Source organism: Larus michahellis, chromosome 6 (genome assembly GCF_964199755.1).
Source record: "Larus michahellis chromosome 6, bLarMic1.1, whole genome shotgun sequence".
NCBI lineage: Eukaryota > Metazoa > Chordata > Aves > Charadriiformes > Laridae > Larus > Larus michahellis.
In genome coordinates this window covers 4,854,379-4,875,139 of record NC_133901.1, presented here as the reverse complement: position 1 = coordinate 4,875,139, position 20,761 = coordinate 4,854,379, and the positions used below count along the sequence as shown (strand labels likewise).

The 20,761-nt window shown below is 47.8% G+C and overlaps 1 protein-coding gene across 3 annotated transcripts in view; it reads right to left on the bottom strand.

Moving 5' to 3' along the window:
- The window catches only part of PLD1 (phospholipase D1), an 81,822-nt gene that overhangs the window by 8,888 nt on the left and 52,173 nt on the right, over positions 1 to 20,761 (bottom strand). For 2 of the 3 annotated variants that reach the window (XM_074589969.1, XM_074589968.1), the window contains 12 exons: positions 19,100 to 19,210; positions 17,579 to 17,785; positions 16,671 to 16,887; positions 15,615 to 15,728; positions 13,359 to 13,487; positions 12,899 to 13,017; positions 12,642 to 12,755; positions 6,336 to 6,446; positions 5,537 to 5,625; positions 2,282 to 2,395; positions 1,463 to 1,512; positions 301 to 435 (listed from right to left, as the gene is read on the bottom strand). In XM_074589969.1, coding sequence (XP_074446070.1) covers positions 301 to 435; positions 1,463 to 1,512; positions 2,282 to 2,395; positions 5,537 to 5,625; positions 6,336 to 6,446; positions 12,642 to 12,755; positions 12,899 to 13,017; positions 13,359 to 13,487; positions 15,615 to 15,728; positions 16,671 to 16,887; positions 17,579 to 17,785; positions 19,100 to 19,210 — 1,510 coding nt within the window. The remainder of the gene's footprint in view (positions 1 to 300; positions 436 to 1,462; positions 1,513 to 2,281; positions 2,396 to 5,536; positions 5,626 to 6,335; positions 6,447 to 12,641; positions 12,756 to 12,898; positions 13,018 to 13,358; positions 13,488 to 15,614; positions 15,729 to 16,670; positions 16,888 to 17,578; positions 17,786 to 19,099; positions 19,211 to 20,761) is intronic. The other variant, XM_074589970.1, reaches the window with a different exon arrangement.

The following is a 20,761-nucleotide window of genomic DNA, read 5'->3' as shown; positions in this document are numbered from 1 at the left end:
ATTCTCTTCACTGTTGCACAGAGATTTAAAACCATTTTAGAAAAACAAATTAAATGACAGCCCTCCAAATACTCTCCTCCCTCCTCCCTACCCTCCTGATGAATTTATGAGTTTGTTGGTTTGTTGGTTTGTTGTTTTTTGGGTTTTTTTTGTTTGTTTTTTAAGCAGCAAAATATTTCACGAGGAAGAAATCACAACATCGAAAAGCAAACAGCAGCGCAGCCTGCACTGAGTACAGGGCAGAGAAGCAACGGGATTAATCCAGGTACAATCGAGCGGTCCCGCGAGCCCCCCGCTCACCGATTATAACTGTGTTGTCATCAGCAATAAGCAGTTTGCTGTGAACGTAGATGAGCTCTGTGACTAGCTTTCCTTCCAACTCCGCGTGTGTTCGAAGTCCACAGAATGATATGTAGTTGATCCACTTATCTCCAACTGAAAATCAAAAGAGAACAAATACGATGGGATGAGGGGAGGCGGAAGAGAGCAGAAAAAGAAAAGACCTTCTTTATATAAAGACCCATATGAATAACAGCTCACTTTTGACTTTTTAAAAAATAATAAACACACACATAATGGAATTAAGTTTCTTTAAAAATAAGACTTTTAAAGCTGGCTGTGGGCTCTCTGTGCTGCTCTGCTTCGTTGCCTGCTCAGATACTTCCACTTTGGTGAGAAATGACCCCGACCTCCCTTGACGCAGCAGGCAAGTGCTCACAATTGATCCGAACATCTTAAAATAACTGGCCTGTGCAACTGTTCTTCTGCAGATCCTGCAGAAAGGGGGCTGGAAGCAGGTGTTTTGTCTGCGCACAGTACGGAAAACATGTCTTAATGCCTGCAGTTCAGATTTACACACAGACCTAGGACGAATCAGGCATTATGTACGTCCCTAGTATTTGTGATACGTGGGTTTTCATGGTGCTCCGATTCCCAGAAGAACAAATTCAAGCAGGCATCCTCATGGCGAGGAAGCGACTCAGAAACAGCATCCTGCTGAGGCAGGTTTTTCCTCTCCGCGTTCGACGAGTGCCAGAAAAACCCAGGGTGGGATTCACGGGGGAGGCAGAGGGCTCATCGCTCCCAGAAGCGTGACCCCGCTCAGGACATTTTCCAAATAACACGATCCTCGGCAGCTGCAGCCGCGCCGTGCTCCTCCCTGGGGTCCTCCCCTCCTCCGGATCGGGGCTGCATCCAAGCGTGAGGTCTGACACCCGGCCATGGCTCGGTGACCCAACAGACCTCGCCATGGGATGAGGAGAAGGAAGAGGAGGTCACTCACCAGTCCACAGCAGCCCGTAGCACACATTGCTGGGAGATACCCCAGTCCATGCCTGAACCCCTCAGCCACAGCAAGCCCGCGTCAATAAGAAACCGAAGAATCCAATTCATGCATTATATATCCATCCAACAGCAGCATCCCAAGACTAAACAACATAGAGGAGAGGAATAAAGCTCTTACCCTCTGCCTTCAGCTGGCCCAGGATCGAGTTTTCTCCTCGGCACATGGTCCTGGAAAGAAGGTAGGCAGCCGTCAGCACCACCGCGACTCCAGGCAACGGCATATGCCGAAGCAGAACCGGGTGAGGTAAATGGCAAACACAGATGCCTCTTAAATACCCCGTGCAAGCAGAAGAAACATGGTGCTTCCAGAGCACACATTTTTCCCAAACGACTGTTCATACAGCAAGGACTGCTCATTTCCTAAAGGAGCTTGTACCAATCCGCGTAGGAGCCCAGCAGCATTTTTGCCTCCTAGAGCACACCGTAACGACGATAAATGTGTCGAGAACAGGGCTGCTGCCGTCTCTGCCACAGGTCTGGATGTGAAGCGACATCAAGAAAGCAAGCCAACACGTGCAGAACGCCAGGACAGGGGGTCCGTGTGATTACGGCTGGGCTGGAAAAGCCACAGCCAGCATCTCATTTGAAAAACAACAACCCACGGGCAATTTCTAAAGACCTATGGTTGCAGGAGGAAGCTCAGGCAGAGGGGCCAGGTTTGGCAGACACACTGCTTTCCTTCTGCTCGTGTCTCCTGCTCGTCCTTCTGGGGGTGCGGTAGGATCCTTGCAGACAAGGGATATTTCACTCTGGAGTCTCCACAGACTGTGCCCTGGCTATATTACCATAACAGGGCAGTTTTTCAGTAAAGCCACCTTGTCTTGGGCCATTTTGCCTTCCCCCGTACCCCACTCCCAGCACAGGGCTGCCCGGCACCGCTGTGCCTCAGCCCTTCCCATGAGACCTGCTGTGTTGCAAGTGCCCCCCCCCAAAATACCTGTAGTTGAAGTGCATTATGGCCTGCAGCGCGTTCCCCCCGCCGGTCGAAATGTCCCCTTCAAACCCAGGCAGCAGCGGGATCACCACGTACACTCGGAAACGCTTGTTTTCCCTGAAACGACAGTTTGGGGGAATATTAGCCCTGCAAATGTTACAGCTTCGTACAGGGTGAGTCCCCTTGGGTTCACTTTCCCCGTGCTGACCGACTTGGTTTCCATCCAAGGCTACTACAGAAATTTTAAGGGAGCAAAGCGTGAAGCCTATTTCCATTTTCAGGTCTTCATGACCCGCCATCAGTACTTCGGTGAGTGCTCAGACCTTCAGAGGGAGAAGGAATTATTTACTCTCACAGACAACAAAAGCAGCTAAAGGAAAAGAAACACATTTTTTCACAGAAGTGCAAGGACAGGTTATTATTTTTGCAGGTTGTGTCTGCCACTGTAAAAGTTCTTTTGAGCATCCCGATAGCCCCGTCACACCAATACTGGTGCAGACTGGTGCATACCACAGCAGAGATTACAGAGCTATCACAGGCAGAAAATCAAAATCTAACCTGACATTCCCACTACATCCTGGCTTTGAGAAGTCAGAAACATCACAAAAGGTGGAAAAAGCTCAGGCACGAGCAGGTATTTCACTGATGCATCACAACGCACAAAAACTCCGTTCCTGAGTTCCCCCAAAACTAAACTGTAGCCAAATCGTGATCTGATCCAGAACAAAAGCTCCTACCGTAGCACTACCTGGGGCTTTTCTTAAAGCCCATCTTTGGGATTTTCTTTTGCTGAGAAGAGCCAGATGCATCTCTCTGCCAGTGCTTTCCAGAGTGTTGGCAACCTCCTGCCCTGCGCCCCGGAGGAGGAGGAGGATGAGGATGCTCCATTGAAGGCTGCTGCCACTAGATGGCAAACACAGTTTAATCAAGACAAAACCATTTCAGGAGCAGCCTGAAGATGAGCCAGTCTGCAGTTTTTGTTAAAAGTATTCCTTCCTCGAGCAAGTCGTGCTTGTGGATTTAAGGGCACGGGAATCATGAAGAATTAGGGTCCCATCTGAGCTGGCAGGGAGACAGCAAGGACCTTTTTTTCTTTAATTTCAACCAGCGCTTGCTTATAGCCGTGCCATGCCCTGTAAACACGCTTTGGTCTGACAGCAGACCTCCGAAACAGCTAATGAGGTCTCACCCGTACACAACAAGAGACTTTAAAACGAAGCCTGTTTGTATCATGAAAAAGATCTACCAACAAAAGCATTCCTCAAAAAGCAGCTTGTTTGTCTAAGTCCAGTGTTTATTAAACTAGTTGAAGAGCCACCCATGGAAAAAAAAAAAAAGGAAACCAAGAAATGAATGTTATTAATTACATGAGTAGAAAATATTTAGTCTAGAAGAGTGAGAAGTGTACAAGCTTAACTAAAGAACTTAATCCACAATTAAACATCTTTGTGTCACCTACGCTGTTTTCCCGGGTCAGTTTGGAACACGAGCACTCTATACAAACCATGTAGGCCTGCATTTACTTTTAATCTTCAGCAACGCCGAGCACTCCGGAGCGTGCAGAATCTGAATCTTATATTCAGTTGGGAATCACCGACATTAAGCTGGCATAAGATCAGCATAAAATCGGAGTAATACAGAAGCGAATCAAGCATCGCATCTGAAAACGGGTCACCGGAGAAGCTGCGTGACTCCCTTTTGCACGAGACTTTTTGATGTCTGGACAGAACGACACCCTTTATATAAACGTTACACAAGAGGAAAAGCTTAGCAGATTACCTGCCGAATTTGCTGCTGCCTCAGCAGCATTGCTAAAAGCAGGCAACTGATGCAAACGGCCAACGGCAAATGCCCAATGGCAAACGGCCAGCGTGCAAAGGCAGGAAATCCAGAGTGGTTCTTCAAGGGGACGCGGACCTCCACCAGACGCAGACACCAGCAAGGCCGTTTCCAGCTGCTTTCCTGCACCTTAGCCCCGCTGCGGGTCGTTCTGTTCGGGCAGCCAGACCGTCCCATGACACACGGTTGTATGGGAGGACTCAAGTTGTATCACGCTGCTTTTTTCTGTGCTTCACACCTCGCGCAGCACTGGCACCACTCCTCCTTTACGCCGGGTAAGAAAATCCGCCCCAGCCTTTCATCCTTAGCTAACGTCAATTATTTGGGCTACGCATTGCGGCTCACAGATTACAAGCAGCTCCACCCTGTTACTCTGCCCGGTTGTTAAGGGCATGGCAGATAACACCCATGCTCTCCCGGTTTGAAGTGTGCTCCTCTTTCCACGGTGCCTCTGAACAAAGCCTGTCTCACGGCAGCTCCTGTGGCCTTGCAGGTACTGCCCCTACCCCCCAGTCTGTCTTGGCTTTACCCAAGTGGGAATTTCCAAGCTTAAGTGCCAAAGAGAGAGAAATTTCTACGACTCCGAGGAGAGCACCTCTGGGAAAGCAGCCCCTGCGTAGCTCTGGACAACTACAATATAGAAAGAAAACAATAATTGCACGAAACTTCTCCATGCATGGCAGAAAAAACACATGAGAGATGGAAGGAAGAAATTTTAGAAAGTTTTTTGTGTATCAGCCCAGCAAGACCAGGATACAGTTTTAGACTGTGACATATATATCTTAAAGACACGCCAGGAAAGCAGCCTTAAGCAAGGCTGTCCAGGATCAAAGGAAAGACAAGCCCCTACCTGTGGTATTAATGTTAACAAGGGGTTAGGCACGCTTAAGTGAAAGGAGTGTCTAAAGCATGGTTGGGTTTGATCCATCCCGGAAAAAACGATGGTCCCCTTGCAATGGCTGGAGGTTGTAAATACCCTCCAGCACTTACCAGGAAAAGTTGTTCAAACAATAGCTGAACCCTGCAGCCAAATCCTCGAAATGCGTTTCCTTCCCTTATTTGAAGCCAGTCCTCTCTACAGATAATTTAAATAAGCCATAAATCCCAGTTCAGCCTTCTTGCCCATTAACCCGCCTTGCCACACGGTTGTCACTGAACCGGAGTACAAAGGTCTTGCTTTGAAACAAGTTCCATAGTTAAAAATACATTTGTGTCAGGGTAAGTCCAGAAAAAATCACTTTCTGGCTGCAAAGAAGCCACTGAAGGAGCCTCCCTGCTGCAAACGCCAGCAGATGTTTGACCGCATCAGTTCTGCGTTGGAGAAGCTATTGTAAAGTTGTGTCCATTAAGATATTATTTTACACCACACCACATAAATGCCTCTGGAAGGCTTTCATTGCCTTGTAAAGAACAGGTTACCTGTGAGCTTTAAGGATCCTCTGAGCAATCGCATCGCCGACCTTGTTCCAGACAACTTTGTCATCGGCACAGCTAATAAAGAACTGGTTCTGCAGGAAAAGCAAGCAAAGCTCCTGTTAGACGCTGCCAGCAAGGAACAAAAAAAAAAAAAAAAAAAAAAAAAAAGATATTTGCATGCTTTATTTCAGACCAAGAGCAACTAAAGATAGCTGGGTTTCTGTTCCATTTGAGTTGATGCTTTTTTTTTAATTATTATTAAGTGTGCGTCTGTGCTTGCTTAGAGAATGAATTAGTCCTTATTAATCACACTCCTTAGAAAGTTCACATAAAGAACATCCTATCAAGAGGCAAAAAAAAAAAAAGAAAAAAAAAAAGAGGAAAATAAGCATCTCTGTTCAGCCAGCGCTGAGAGTCCCCCCGACAGGAGATCCCTGCAGCTCGGGGCTGTCCAGATGCCAGCCCAGCCTGGGAGTGGGAGCTTCAGGCATGCTCAAGGGACACTGCAAAGCCACGGAGGGGACAGGAAGACTATTGCACAGGCCGTGAAAGTTGCTGGCAATTTTGCAAGGAGGCCCCTTAAAGGAGAGGTCTACTTTTTTCTCCCCCGCTTTGTGGTCTTAAAGCTGTCAGGGTACATACCCATCAGCCTAGTCTGAAGACCACTGAAGTCAATGGAAACAGCCCCAAAAATTCAGGGCTGATGCTGTGTTAATACCCATGTTGTCTAAATTCACCAAAAAACTAAGACCAAACCTCAAGAAGTAGAATCCCCCTCCTGCTTTCCCTCATTGCCACTCACTTCGATGTAGATGTAGTGCTTGCTGTTTTCTATCACGCTGACGTAGGCGGCATGGATGGACTCCTCGTGGTATTTAATGCCAGCCGACCAGTCAGCAGCAGAACGGATCACCTGGAAAGCAAGAGATCAACACCTTCAGCTCTCTCCCATCTCTCCCAGGATGGCACAGCATCGCATCTGAATTACTTATGAGGCGATGCTCTTCCCTGGCACCGTTTGCCTGTCAAGATTTCACTAAACAAGGCAACACGTGCAACATTTACCATTTCTATTGCATTTTTAATAAGGAGAAAGGATGCTCAAAAATAGCATTAATGCTGAATAATGCTTTGAGTAAAAACATAAGTGCCCTGTCCCATTGCTGCGTTACTGCCCCCTCCCACCTGAGCAGCTCCAGCTGCAACAGAAGCAGCACAGAAGTCTCATTCTTGCTTAAGGTCTTATGATAAACTGCTGTTAAAACAACCTGAAATTCCAAGCTTTAGGGGTGCACATCCACTCCGTGATCTCCTCTCCAGCACTTTTTAAAGCTGGCCTCCAGCTGGGGCAATATGTTGTTCCCACAAACAGGCGGTACGTCATTATACGGTCAGTTTGATAACACAGGCCACGTCTTAGTCCTGAGCACTCGAGGTCATTTATTTCTTCTGGTTGCACAAGCCACCTGATTTTTGACGCTACGACTTTTAAAATTCATAGCAGTTGAGCTGCCCAGCCTTATTTATTAATTTTTACTGGAAAGCCACGTTTCAAGCAGATACTGCGAGATCCCTGGGGCACATTCTCCCTCTGCCTCCTGCAGTTCTTGTGCAAGAGAGCCAAACCAATCTGAGAAACAACCTTTGTTCATGCTCTGGGCCAGGCTGAGCCAGCCCCCTGCAGACAGCTTCCCCTCCCCAACAGCGAGAGACGCCGCGGCATCTCCCATTCCTGCACTTTGAATCGATAAGCAACCACGCTATGCCCTGAGTGACATCTTCCTAGATGGAAATGCAGTTTTTAATTAAGTGTGGGAAGGGTACGTGCTCAGCGGGAATAATTACTTGTGATTAGCCTCTGTCTTTAAACACTGGCAAGACAAAAAGCATTGAAACAAAAGCCTTAAAATATCTCAACACAGCACTCGTGACCAGTCACCCACAGGACAAGATCCAAATGCTGAGGATCTGTGACACGTATGTGTCAGTGTGTGCAAAATCCTCTTCTCTTCCAGGGCTCAACCACATTTTTCCCTGGAAATCCCTCCCATGGATTTCTTTCAATTCCCCCTGTCCAGCTTCTGCTTTGCTCCACGTCACCCTCCCTGCCCCACCGACATCCCCGGTACCCTGAGCTCTGCTGCCACCTTGTCATCACCATCCACCACCAAAGCAGACTGCTGACTGTGGTGTGTCTGAGGACTTTCGAAGGCTAATTAATTACCAGTGGTATAGCAGCAGATAAGGATTTGGCCCTTTGGTCCAGGTGCTGCATGCCTGAACCAAACCAATTCTCTGGTCTCCAGAGCACTTTTGGAGGTGGCAGAGAGGGGCATCGCTGTTTAGTAGCACACAATTCCTGAGCTAATTCCTTCCCCTGGACAGAAGGAGCTTTCTCCCACAGGAAACTGAAAAACAGATCCTGCAACTCTCCTACACGGCCGCTCGCGTGGACAACAGGAGGGAGCACTCGGCATCTGCCCAAACTGAACGTCGGGGTCACAGACACCTGAGTGATGGAGCCAGCCTGAACGCAAGGGCCACCACAGCCTCTACCCATCCCAAACAGCCGCCCTCTGCTGGCATAAGCCTCCACAAGGTGATGCTGCTCGTGCCCGTGGGGTTTTAATTGCCCATTTGGTTTGCAAAACCGACGCTGCGTGGTCCCACACGCCCCAGGCTGGGCACTGCTGAAACCCCACCGAGCACCATGGCAGGCAGAGCTCCTAAACAAAATTCCACCGCTTGCATTACTAAGGACAGAAAACCAGCTTTTCTGGGTAGAAAGCAGGCTAATTCTTCCTAAACACAGCTCAGGCTGCACCCTGGACAGGAGCTCACAGCCCTTCGCCGGAACAGCCAGTGATGAGCAACCACGCTGCCCCTTTTGTCCTGCTGCGGTGAAAACCTGGGGCCCACAAATAACATCCCTGTGGGCTGGGGACTTCCAGCAAATGCAGTCTGGAATTGCACTTCAGAACGCCGCAGATCGCAGCTTCCTAGTGGACAAAGTACTGATATTTAATTATTATTTTTTTTCCCCACTAGTTAACTTTGTCCATGCTCCAAAGAGCTGCTTCTCTCTTCAAGATAAGCTGCTGAGCCCTGCGCTGAACAAAGTAACTTCCACACCCTCATTTACAGCAGCAGTAGCTGAAACTGCTGGGGATGAGGAATAGATGTCCTTTTCCGAATCGGGAGCTTGATAGCACCAAAGCCCCTCACTTTGAAAGACAACTTTACCGCTGGGAGACAAGTTTATTCCAAACCAGGGATGCCACCTAATGCAACAGAAGCATCACTCGGGACCATCCCTTTCTAGCCCCATGGCATCATCCACCTGTCCTCCCCTGCCTTCCTCTTCACCCAGCTCGCTCCACACACCAGGCTGCCCGCTGGTACAGGACCACCATCCTTCTGCCCTCACCCAAGAGCAACGTGTCACCGTTCACCCTAAAAAGCTGGCTCAGCATCACCCAAAAAGCTGACGCCAGGTATCACCTGGAATCCATGTGTGGAGGGAAGAAGCGTCAGAAGATGCTGGCTGGGGCAGCAGAATGGGTGTAAGGTGTTCCAGCTTGGATCTCCTCAAAATAAAGGTATTTTTAACCTGGATCACTTCAATGGCCAGCACTGGCGCAGCTCCACAGCCACAGTGACAGGCAACGAGGTGGCAGGACAAGGCCACCAACGGCAGCACCACGTGGATGCAGCATACACCCCAAGGGAATGAATCGAGGAAACACAGGCCTTCCCTCATCACTGACGCTTCATCTCGCACTCCTGGACATCTCGTCTTTCCTGTCAGAGTATTTAAAGCGAGCTAGATTTAAACCCAACCTATTTTCCCAGGGAGAGAAGGCCACATGAGCCCCCACCAACCAGAGCTGTACTCCTCCTCTCCTCTCCCTCCAGTCTCTCAACAGCAACGCTGTCATGCATTGTCATCTCTTTAACTTCTTTAACCAATACAACTGCAATAAATTCGATGTTTGCTGTGGGCTAGCGCATAAATCCTGAACAATGCAAGCTCTCACGCAGACTTCAAAGAGATAAAGGCATTAGCCATTGCCGGAGCATTAAATTTTCATGGTATTTGCATCAGGAACTGGATGTTGCCTCACCACGTCCCATCTTTTGCAGCGCTGGTTTTGGCTGATAACTGCGAACTCTGGAATGGAAATAGAGAGACGGAAAACAACCCGGCACTGCCTCTGGCAAGCGGCTATCCGATTCTTGCAAAATCAATGTGCAATCGCATGGCTATTGCGAGCAAAGCCCCGGAGTTCAAACCAAAGAGGCTGAGAGACCACGTCTGAGCTGAGAGGCTCCTCTCCTCCTTCCCACCCTGTACCTCCGCATCGGTGCCCACGCACGCCGCATCCACCCTCCCCTGCCCAGGGGAAAGCCCCTGTCAGTGCCACCCCCACCCTTCCGAAAAGGCTTTCCTGCTCCCCTCCTCTGAGAAAGGAGAGCAAAACCAGATGGTGCAAGGAGGTCAAAAGCTGCTGCTGACAGGTCAGGGGCTCGGGCTCGCAGCAACGCTGCAATCCCCACGGATCCTTTGTGTCTGCCCTTCCTCTGATCTGCCCACAATTGAAGACAGATTTGCCAACTAGCTCAGAAACAAGAAAAGCGGCAGCCAGACTTTCTTCAAGCAATCACCCCACAGCCAGGGACGGCCACCGGATGCTGGATTTTACCTCCGGGCAGTAACTTCGGCCTATAAAGCCCCTACAAAGCACCAAAACGGGGCTACCGCAGGTTTGGCTGGTGGCCAGCCAAAGGATTCAATATCAAGAAGGAGAACAATATTGCTCTAGTTTTTCCTGGACAAAAAAAAAAAAAAAAAGCTGGTGAAAGATTTTAGGGTATCTGCTTATTTCTGCACCGGACTGTACCGCTGAAAGGGGACGTGAGCACTAGCAGCCCTTTGGTCTGAAACTAATACGCTGGACAGGCAAGAGGCTGATATTCCTGTGGCTGCAGGAAAGGAGGAGCCACGCAGGGACACCGCGATGCACAGCCTGGGAGCCCAAGGAAAAGAGGCACCCTGGAGCAGGATGGGGTTCAGGTCCAGGCTGCAGGTGTCCTACCTTCTCCCCACCTCCTGCAGCAGCCACATCTGAAACCTTCATCAGGAGGAGAGCCCAAGCCGCTCCCTGACCCACAGCGGGGACTTCAGGGATGCTCAGGGCACTTGTGTCACCCAGGGATCGATGGAAACCACGGCCATCAGAAGAGACAGACAAAATTACAGCGCGTGCATGCAAAACCATGCCTCGGAGCTTGAGGAGATCATCCCGAGAGCATAACCCAGCTGCAAGCAGCCCAGGGCCAAAGGACCTGTGCCCAGGCAAGGTGCACCAAGCTGGGCAGAGGAGCCACCCCCACCGCTGCCACCATGCTTGGTGCTGCAAACCCTCTTCCCCCACAGCCTTCCCTCACACCAGGAACAGGGCAACATGTTTTTTCAGCCTAACAGCATATAGTTTTATTTATCTTCCTATACGCAGGGCTGGAGTACCCAGACAGGTCTCTAAAAGCTGCAATTTGACATAAATTAGAAATGAGCAAGGTAGTTTCAAATGAATAATTTACAAGACAAACCTGCTCTCTTTTCATCGTTTCTGGCATCACTGAGGACAGCCCCTCATTTCCCAGAACGTATCGGTTATTTGCCATGCCCCAGCACCGTTGTGATGAGCTTTTAACCAGCTCACCCACCAGTCAGCACTGGTGTTTGCGGCGTTTATCAGTCACCGTTTGAGCAGCATCCTCCTCTCTCACGGGGGGGCGATGTCCTGAGCCAGCAGCTCCGCAGTACGGACTGAAGAACGCTGGACCTAAACCCTGCCCGGTTCAGTTTCTCCTTTGGGAACTGTTTCCAGCTCTATAATCAGCAGAACCTAAATTTTTGTTACAGCAAACCCCGTGATTTAGAAGTTGAGGCTTATCTTGTGGTTAGAGAGCACTCAGGGAACACCCCCCCCCCTCACTTCCATGAGAAAAGAAAATTCCCCAAAAGCTGGTGTCACGGACACAGCCGGGGAGGCATTTACAGCCACAGGGAAGCATGAGGATGCCTGAAGTGAGACTATTTCTCAATAAGCTGCGAGCATTGTTTTGGAGGCTGATGTAAAACACCCGAGATCCACGACACAAGATCCCTGTGCTGGCCACCCCCCACACCACGCCGGGAGGAGCAGACAATGCCCTGGCAACCCGCAAACCCAGAAAAATGCGTCTTCTTACACTAAGCTTCCCCAAACATTGCTGTCATCTGGGTGGACCACTCCTTACAAAGAGCAAAGGCATGTGTTTTTCCTGGTTTTGGTCTAATTGCTCTTATTTCATACATCTTTCATCCACCGAGACGCACGATTGTTTTGCTGCTTCAGCATAACTATTTGGACTTTTTATTCTTCAACAAGTCCACGTTTCTGCTGGGTAACAGTAGTATTCAATACATGCACTCGATATCGCTAACCCGGTTTTTAAATAGAGGTATCTTGGCAATTATGACTGTGAGGATGATTGTCACGAACGAGACCGTGGGCTGACTGTGCAGAACTGCAGAGGACCCACAGGGCTGAGCGGCTGCCTAATGAAATGCAGATGATGTTCAATGCAGAAAGCAACAGCCCCGAGACTCCACTTAATGCGGGGCTCTAGCTGACCACTGAGCGAGGCGTCAGGAGCCTGGGAGACCGCTCTAAAGATCTGAGCTAAATAATCAGTGGGTAACCTCAACCCATCAGGCCTTCCCAAAACATAAAACCCAAATGTTAGGCATTAGAAAAGCAGAAAAAAAAAAAAAGTCACACAGCTATACAAAGTCATGGTATTCCCACAACTTGAGTACTGCATACAGTTTGGTCCTCTTACCTCAAAGACGAAGGTATAAATTAACGCATCTCTACTGAAAGAGTTGCATTATTCTATTGTAATTGAGGATCTTACCACCTATACCGTGAGTAAATGAAACAAGAGTGTTTCATTTTATAATTTCAAGTTCTGCAGAGGGTCTGTCAAGCATTTCCTGCTGGAAAGATGCAAAACAAGCTCTCTCCTGTGAGTATGTCAGCAGGAGAACATCAACACCCACCTGGACCGTGGCATGAACAGCCTCGGGCACCTGGTACTTCAACTCATTAGCCGTTTGCTGAGATTTTGGCAACAGGAATGGGTAGGACAGGGATCGGTATTTGGGCTTCATAATCTGCCCATGGGAAAAAAGAACAAAAAAAAAATCCTTGAAGAGATTGCAAGGTAGCAGAATAACATAAAAAAAAAAAAACCAACATGGATGAGGCAGGGGCTGTATTTATTCCCATGCCCCCGGCAGTGATGCCCGCACCCCACCTTGGTGAAGTTCCAGCGCTGGATGAAGTGTCGGGCGACATCACGCGCCGCTTTGCCATGCACCACGGAGGAGATGTCGTGCCAGGGCATCCTCGGGGTGGTGTATCTGTCAATGAAGTCTACGGGACAGGAAAGCACGTTTGGACCTCCTCAGACAAAGGACATGAATATGGAGGAGCACAGCGTCCCTCTCCTCAAACCGAAGCTTCCGGGACACGGCACCGAGGGCTGTGCAGATCAATGATCATACAATTGCCTGCAGTCCAAGTCCATGGACCGTAACCATGGAATTGGCCCTAGAACCTCTCAAAGGGAGTTCTGCTGCTTCTTTCTAGCAGCCAAACCAAAATAGCCTCATTACCTCTGGCTCAGAAGCAGGAAAAATTACGTTTTGAGACTGAAAAGATGTGGAAGAGGGTTTGGGGGAATGTAGTGACTTTGAGGGTGCAAAGGCACTTACCAGCAAAAGGTTTGTCAAGTTGAACCCAGTCTTTAAAGACGAAGTTGCAATAGTCTTTTCCGTGCCAGAACCTGGTTTCCCCAAGCAGCTCGCCAACACCCGTCTTCAAGCTGCGGATGGATCCTTTATCTGTCACAGGCAAACAAGATAACAAAAACACACACTCCAAAGTCACAGCTGTCCATGGCACACCGCTGGGGAGAGACTCACTGCCACGGAAAAGCATTGGTAGGACTTGCCCGTCCCCCCTGGATGAAGCTGTTTTCTCCCTCATCTTCCTGATGCTTTCAAAGGATGCATATTAGTATTTTTTTCTTCCCTATTTTAATACTTGTTATACAATCAGGACAGGTTATATATAGGAGTCAGTTATGGAAACAAAAGGCAGATGCCGAATTCTCTCTACATTGGACTAAAAAAAAAAAAAAAAATCACCCAATAACCATTTGTCTTTCACAGCCCGATGGCACCTAACTATTACTATGTGGCTGTCCACTCCCTGCTGCGACCACCTTAGTGGATATACATACAGGAACACCACATATATCATCTACTTAATATATTTTACAATACTAATGAACTAATTCCGACTTCTCTGCTGGAGGGTTTATTATTTTGCCTCTAGAGCAGGGTGTGTCTCCTCGAACAAAAGCCAGACTTTATTAACTAGAATGAGACGATTAAAAAGCTCATGTTCCCTCATTAAGTACTGTGGGTTTTGTTTCTTTGATTTTGTTTTTCCAAATAACAATGCCATCTTTTGATACAGCTTTACATGTTGAACAAACGGATGCTGAATTCTAAATTGATGGTGATTTAAAATGGTCTAAAATAGTGTAGACAGGCATACTCCCTCCTGACAGGGTCCCTTTTCTAGAGCACATATTTTGGGGTGCAGAGCAAACTCTTTTTCCCTCTCTTCTAAGAAAACCAAAGATGTTGGCCTGGACCAGAAACATTTAACTAGCATTATTTCCTGACCCTGAGAGCAGCTTTCATCCACTGTACCAAACACGAGTGTGACAATTAGACAGTAACATGCCAACAGCAGAAGCCTTCTCCTAACCCAACCACATCACCAGGTAACCACGAAAACCCCTTAGCACAAAAAAAAACCCAACCCACCACCCTTTCAACGGTCAACAAAATGCACATCAGCAGCAGCACAAGAAGACCGGTTCAGATGAAGCAAGCTCTGCTGTAAACCCCACCGAGCCGAGCAGAGCCAAGCCATGCCAAAAATGCCATGCAGCAGGTATGCACCACAGCTGCCTTGGGAAGCTTGAGCTTCTAGTGAGAGTCCAGGTGGAGCTGGGAAATCGCTGACTCTGCATGCTGGAATGGCAATGGGTAGGACATGGGACACGCCGTCCGGCCAAAACACACTTCATGTGCTGAGCTTCGATGGCTGTACACCGACTCAGGAATGAGCATGAGGTGACCACAGGGGAGACCACGCTTCATTTCCACGAAGCAAATGCATTTCTGCCTCGTTACCTGCCACTACTTTCTAACCAATATTTTAACAATTGGAAATGAATGCCTTAGAGGAAGACATTAGCAAGAGGAAGATGCTCTCTCCTCACCCCGTACCAGAACTCAAAGGCATCTCGATGAGGTACCATACTTAAACAGGTCCTTCCACCATCAGTCCAGAGATGAGAGCAGCTCAGTGTTCCCAACCACCCAAGTCCTTTCTCAATCGAGTATGCTTCCATTGATTCTAACAAGGGGCAAAAGGGGAGTCCTCCCAAGTCTTCATCCAAACACAGGTCTGCCAGCAGCCACTTTGCTGTTTCCTCTCTCAGGTTGCAACTGTCTTCCAGCATTAGGCTTATTTTAAAATATCCAGTGCAGAAGTTCCCATTTCCAGTCACAAGCCCCGTCCTTTACAGGAAGGGGAACTGCTGAAATAATCAAATATCAGAAAGAGCTATTTCCTCAACTGTACCCTGCTGTTGTTATTGCAAATTTCTTTGTGCTTTTCATTTCAGATCTTGTTGTTATGTTTTTTTGTTGTTTTCTGTTTTGGTTGGTTTTTTTTTTTTTAATTACTTATTTACGCTGCAGTTTTTGAAGCTTCTGGAGAAGGCCTTTCTGCCAGGATGCCCTCAGAAGCGTGCTGAGGATGCTGGGAGAACAACAAGCAGCGAAGGCTGATCCTGGCGCCCAACCTAACTCTCACCATTCTTACAAAGCAAAAACATCGGCAGCTGAAGCCTGAAGGGGTCTGCACCTCTGCCTTCCTCCACTTACCCTCCTGAGGCTCAGCGAGCCCCTGTTTGGATTCAGTGTGGTGATGGAACATTTTCAGATGGGGCTTTAAACTCTGGATTATATTCGGTTGACTTCTAGTGGGGTTACAGTAACCTGCAGAGAGTCAAGATGCTCTATTTATGGCAAAAACGCACGTCCACTTCTGCTACACTGGTGCCTGATCCTGCCTGAAGATACCTGGCATGACAGCAGCTCGAGGGAGACGTCAATCTGCTGAAACTACAAGTGACCAACAAGCAAAGGACCAAATTCAAGACGCGGCTGGTTTTAAACCAAACACATATATTGAAGTAGAAAAGCCATGGCTGTCTCCTGAGCTGACTGCAACCAAGGCAAATGATGCTCCAGCAAGGCCTCCTCCAACCAGAGGCAGGAGTAAGATCTGCAGGGAGCGATGGAAACTCAAATACGTTCCCGCCGTGAGCAATATACAGCTTCAGGAGCTGAGGACTTCAGGAACAGGTTTCAGGAAGGACTCCATGCTAGAACAAGTGTCGAGCCAATCCTTGTAATTTTACCTTTGAAGCTGTTTTTAATGTGGGGAGTTAAAAGCTGCATTCAAATATTCAGCTATTGATCTTGTAAGTGGGTAAACGGGGAATATTTCCATTTAAGTGAACTGATTTAAACCCAGGTAACATAAGGGGATAATCACATTCAGAAACCATTTCACCTGTTAAAATAAACACCAGTCGGAAAAATAAAAGATTCGATTCTCCCTTGCAGAACAAAAATTTGCCGGCAGTGTAAGCATTCAGTATCATGTACACTACATCGCGTCATCTGATGGCTCACGACAATTGCTAATTAACTAAATGCCAATCCACTTAAAACTCTTCTTGTGTATTTTGCAGTGACACAAATTTACATATTGACTACACACAGTTATTATTCTGATAGCTAAGAAACTCATCAACTTTCCTTCCTTACAAAGAACACATTACCCTAGAAATTCTGTGAATCTGCACGTACACCCACCCCCCCCACCTCCGCACACGCTTTATATATGTTGTTTAGTTGGAAAACATTACTTACTTGATTCACTGTCTATGCTGCTGACGCTGTCCGCGTGGTGCATGCCGTGTTTATGGAGATGCTTGTAAATACTGAACCTCGAAAACTTTTTGGATTTTCCTACTCCTTTCATTTTTGATAGGTCTGGGGCATCATCCGCATTTCTCTGTAACAAGTGGCTTTCTGGGCACAGAGCTTGCGACTGCAGGGGGACACGTTCAGACGACTCTGCTGCAGACTTAAGAGACACAAAGACACAAGACGTTGCTGCAGATGAGGTATGAGGTACCGACACGTTCCCTGTTAATTACAGGTGATTGTGCATATCAATGCCCTGAAACGACCACGAGCCAAACTCCACTCGTGAGAAAAACACACTTCGGTGGGAACTACCAACGCTTTTGAAGGAGAGAGTCTGTATTGAGGAGGCACTCGACAGAAAAACCCATTAATGCTACCAGCACGTTTTTCAGTCCCATAAGTTTAGTCTGGAGTATTACTCCCCTTGAAACTCTTATAAATTTAGACCTCTACATTTTTTTAGACATCTCTGGATGCATACAGAACCAGGTTAGCAGAAAGCTTAGCAAGCAAGGGCCCACGTATCCAGAAGTTCCGAGCACCCTGTGAGTGCCTACTGTGCATTTCTAGCTAAGTTTTATTAAGAATGTAGCCTCCAAGTTGTGACTGCTGCTCCAAGCTCCAGGGAAAACCCAACTGTCTATCTCCACGCCCTACCAAGGGCTGGTCAGGATCTAGCCCTAAAGAGCCCTTCGATGCTCAGATACTGCCCCCTTCCCATTACTATTCCTCCTTAAACCTCCTAACCCCAACCACATGCTTAGAAGTGGACACAGCTTGTTCACCCTGACCGCAAACCTGACGGGCAGATGCTGAAGGTGGCCACTAGCTGGAGCAAGCTCACTTACTGCCAGGTTGGTTGTCGACACCGACTTCACTGCCACCATTCGTTTCACGCTGCCCACGTCGGTCAGGCGATGCTCGTCATCATCCCACCTGCCGTACGCCAAGTCGATGCCGCCCACAAACGCCACCGACTGGTCAACAATGACGAGCTTCTCGTGGTGGGCCCAGAGGTACACAGAGGAGGACACGTGGTCTGGGTGTCTCATCACCTGGGGAGAGAACCAGCACCCAAGCTCTGTGTCATTGCCCAACTTCTACCTCCAGCCAGAGAGCTGCCCCGATTTTTCTTTTTGGCTACTCAGGATGATGGAGAAACACTGGAGTTTTCAGAAGATGCCTCTACACAAACTGCTGTAACCACTGAAGCTCCGTGACTCCCCCCGAGTCGGGTCCAGCCTTACTGGCAGGGAGGTGTTTCCCCAAGCAGCAATGGTTACTGGTGTTGGGATAGGTCACACTTACAACAACAGTGTTCCTAAGAGGACTATAGTCAAGGAAACTGTTTCAACAAATAAAATCATGCTTCCAGTAGAGCTATAATAGCTGAGCTTTCAAACATAGAGCCTGCTCTAAAAGAAAACAACATATTGGTGATCTGACTCACTTCTTTGGTTGTTGCCACTACATAAGTGAAACGAGACGTTGGCTGGTTTTTTCCGCAGTTAAAATCGGCACGTTGTTTGACATTTGTTTATGAGATTCTTTTTGACATGTGTTTATGGCAAAGTAATTTCTATACCTAAGCATAGAGTATATAGTTTTATTTTTTTCATTTTAGAGGAGAGCCATTAGACCAGCTTCCTGGGGGAAAAGCTACAGACTTTGACCCGGCTGCTCCCAAAGCCTGTTACACAGCTAGCACGTAGCTTCCAGTTACGCCTGCCCAGCTTGCTGCAAAGATGATGGTGAATGGATGCTTCCCTTCACGGTGACAACTGATCAAGTGACAATAAATCTATTATTCTAGCAGTTTGTTAGTCAGCTTAATGAATAACATGTATCTTCTTGCTTATTAAAATATATATGTCTCTAATTTAGCCTTATCTACTGGTTTGTGTGCCACAACCCATTTTCTGCTCGGTGGCAGAGCAGAGCGTAACAGCACAGGACAGCCCAGTGCTGTTCATTTACATTCATTTACGTTAAACACCCGGTGTTGACTCTTGTCATCTGTATATGAACAGAAATGCTGAGATGAGACAACATTCTCAAATTGTAATTTTCCATTTGATTTGTAACCCCATTAACTTGTCACTTGAAATATGTTTCTTGTGAATTAGATGAATAGTTGCTTTGGCAAGTCTAAACTAAGCAATTTTATGTTCAATTACAACCTAAAGAAATGACGTTGCCAGATGTGGTAATCACTGTACGGATGATTCTCATATTCTCAGACTCTTCCCACCACAATGGTAGGAATTGCTGTTTTTTCCAGTTCACACCTCAACACACTGAGGGTCAGCACTCGCTATCAGGAACAAATGAATGCAGATGTCCTTCTTCACCGCCTGACGCGCAATTACCTTAATGTTGGGATGGAGGTGCATGAGCGTCCGCTTGCTATATTCGCTGTTGATCCCTAGGGCAAGCTCCACCTCTTTGTACAGCATAACAAAAATTCTCACTCCTTGTTGCTGTCAGAAATAAAAAGAAACACGTGGTGTGCAGGTGTGTCAAGGGGTACAGTCCCTTCCCGAAGGGTGGAAAAGCTGAGAGGCAGTAAGCTTGTTGTGCCTGCAGACAGAAATCCAGGCTGAGGTTACTTGTTCTTGACTACGTTCTTCCAGATCCACCACTGTGATCCCGCAACACGCAAGGACCCGCACTGCCCAGGGAAACTGTTCAGCCTCCAGAGAAGAGCTCAGTACCTGGATTCGGGTGTGAAGAGCTGAGCTACGCCAAGGCCTACCAACACGTCAGTCTTACCGCAGCCCCTTTTAAACATCCTTTGAGGCAAAATTTTGCAAACGTGATTCACTCCACATATAATAGCGTTGCACATATCCACTGAAGTTCAGTTTTCTCCTGTTTCGTGTTGCCCTGAGGTTTGCTTACAGTTAAAAGCCTCTGCAGGACAATGATGATACCAGTGTGGTCATACGGACATCCCTCTCCCAAAGGGGATGCAACCAACTCAACACCAGCAAACAAGTACTTTCTGCTGGTAGAGCTAAACAAGCTCCTGGAATACAATAAGCGGCGCTCAAAGGATGGTGCTTTTTATGACTAGAATGGTATCTACCGGAGGGTTTTTAAGAACACTTGGTAAAGCACTTTCAAAACTAAGTACTTCCAGCAGATGCTGGCCACACACTGAAACTGCTGCCGTAAATCAGCACGGCTTCAAATCTTGTGGGCCTAAACTTTACAGAGCCTTTTAAACCTCTATTCCCATAAAGCTGCTACCGATAGCTTGGGCAGTCTCCAAGGTGTGGATGATATTCTGCTCCCCACTGCACCCAGAGAAGCCCAAGGCAGCACTGTATGTACTTAAGGGACAGCCTCACCCCAATACCTGGACACCAGCTTGCTGACTGCCCCGCTGAATCAAAGAAGTGCCACAAGTGAGAGAGCAGGCAAGTATTTCCAGGAACTAACCTTAAAACACTCCTCACTCTTACAAGGTATTTATAGCCATAAGAAAATCCATGTCAACATGACAAACAAAGCCAGAGTCTTCCACCCAGTGAGGATGCCCTGTGGCTGCATTTCATTTGCCAAAAAATAAGACTGCTTCCAAACCAACTACAGTCAGACACAAAAAACTCCATATTTTTTTCCCAGGTACATGGAATGGGTAAGGGCTATGACAATGACTAGTTTGGAAGGCGAGGGAGTCAAAGACTACTTCAGGACCTCCACGTGGACTCCTGCCCTTCCACCACATCAAGAGTTCAAGAGGCTTCCCTGGCTGCGTTTCCCTCCCTGACTCAATGCTCACGTGGGGCAAACTACTGTTTCCACATCGGTGTTATCACGGGTTGGGTGAACAACTGAAGTACAGCCCACATCCATGAACACCTCACGCTCAGCTTCTCTGCCTGGCTCACGTGGTCCGTGAAGTGTTCTCTGTAGTCTGGATTCAGGTGCATTACTGGAAAGCGGAGCACCACCAGCAACAAAATAAATTGTTTTCTAAGATGAAAATGCTTAAAGAAAAGAGAAACAGAGCTAGCAGCTGCAGT